The sequence below is a fragment of the Calidris pugnax genome, unplaced genomic scaffold (genome assembly GCF_001431845.1).
Source record: "Calidris pugnax isolate Ruff unplaced genomic scaffold, ASM143184v1 scaffold38, whole genome shotgun sequence".
Classification (NCBI taxonomy): Eukaryota; Metazoa; Chordata; class Aves; order Charadriiformes; family Scolopacidae; genus Calidris; species Calidris pugnax.
In genome coordinates this window covers 20520787-20522567 of record NW_015090995.1, presented here as the reverse complement: position 1 = coordinate 20522567, position 1781 = coordinate 20520787, and the positions used below count along the sequence as shown (strand labels likewise).

Sequence of the window (1781 nt, the reverse complement as noted above, 5' to 3'; positions counted from 1 at the left end):
CGTCCCTTCCCGCCCGGGGACTTTTAAAAAAAAAAAAAAAAAAAAAAAAAAATTCTACACTGAATTTTGATATCAGCATTTCAGATTTGAGCATTGCCCATGAATGAAAACATTTATTCCCACATAATAAAATCCCTCTATTTCCATAGAAAACCCGCCTGTAAATAAAAACCATTGTTCACAAAGAAATAGCGAGAAAATAAATAAGTCACCCCCGCTTTATAATTTAAACATTGTCACAACGTGGCCGGGGGGGTGTCCCATCCCCTGGCAAAATACCACACGTGGCAGACAAGTGCCAGCAGGGTGACCTTGCTGGGGAGAGCGGGGGGCCTGGGAGCCAGGCTGGTACCAGCCACCCAGCATTTGTCTTCCCTTGCCAGCTCTGGTGGCACCGTGCAGTCCGTGGGGTCCCCTGGGTGGGGGACGTCGCTGGCCGTGGCGTTGGGAGGGCCTGGGAAGGCACAGTGCAGCCCTTCCACCGCTCCCCTGCGCGTGGCGCTCCACCGCCAGAACCAGAGCATCTTGCAGTCGCATCTCCAGGGGTTGTGGGATAAAAACACGTACTTGAGTTTGGGCAGCTCGGCGAACAAGCGGACGGGGAGGGAGCTGAGGTTGTTCTTGCTGAGGTGCAGGAAGTGCAGCTTGTTCAAGTAGGCGAAAGCAGAGTCCGAGATGGAGGAGATCTGGTTGTTGTTCAGGTACAAGTTCCTCAAGTTCAGCAGCTGCCTGAAGGTGCAGTCGACAGCAGTGATTCTGTTGGCTTCGAGGTGCATGGTCTTGAGCTGGATCAACCCCTCGAAAAGCTGATTAGGCAAATCTGCGATGAAGTTGTGTCCTAAATTTAACAAGCCCAATCTCAGGAGCTTTGTGAAAGCGCCATTTTGAATGATCCATATCCGATTCCTCCTGAGATTCAGATCGTACAGGGTCTCCAGGTCCTTCAGGGAATCTCTGCCGATGGCTTCGATGTGGTTGCCCTCCAGGGACAGCCTCGTGAGGCTGGAGAGGTTCCTAAAGGCTTGTGGAACGTACCGCATGTTGTTGGAGGCTAAATCCAGCCTTTCTAAAGAAGGCAGATGTGAAAACAGAAGTGGGTGGATTTCGAAGATGTTGCAGTGGGACAGATCCAGGCTGATGAGGTTCAACAGTCCTCTGAAAGTGTTTGCGTGCAGGTAGGTGAGGCGTGAGTTCCTGCTGAGGTGCAGCTCTCGCAGCTTGCTGAGAGCGTGGAAGGTCCCCGGGGACAGGAAAGTCAGATTGTTTCCATCTAGCCAGAGGCTGTGGAGGAAAGTCAGGTTTCTGAAGGTGTTGGTGGTGAGAATCCGCAAATAATTGTTGGAGAGATTCAGAGAGACGGTGGACGCTGCTATTTCTCCAGGGAGGGCTCTCAGCCCGGCTCTGTTACAGTGGATAATCTCTTCGGGTGCACACTTGCACATGCTTGGGCAAGAATCAGAGATATTCAGACTCAGTCCAGCCTTTGCTGCACAAGTAAATATAAATATAACAAGAAAGAACATGACCAGCCACGAGTCATCCACCACATCTAATGCCCGATGGACAGTAGAGAAGGAGGCAAGAAAAAGAGCATGTACCTTTGGCGTAGGTGAGCCGCGAGCATTGCAGGGTCGGTGGGGATGTGCTTTTAGTGCACAGGGAAAAGAAATTAGCTGGTTCTTCTGCTGCAGACCAATGGGGGTCAAGCCTTTAGGCAGATAAAAGCCGATTAGGTGCCGCCCCGCTGTAAAGAGCATTACTGGGAGGCAGGGAGATCTGTC

At 51.4% G+C, this 1781-nt stretch overlaps 1 protein-coding gene across 1 annotated transcript; it reads right to left on the bottom strand.

Moving 5' to 3' along the window:
* Positions 1-236: 236 nt before the first annotated feature.
* Positions 237-1481, bottom strand: LOC106895505 (nyctalopin-like). The gene has a single exon (XM_014954937.1). The coding sequence runs from the start codon at positions 1440-1442 to the stop codon at positions 237-239; it is 1206 nt and encodes a 401-aa protein (XP_014810423.1). The 5' UTR covers positions 1443-1481.
* Positions 1482-1781: the final 300 nt, after the last annotated feature.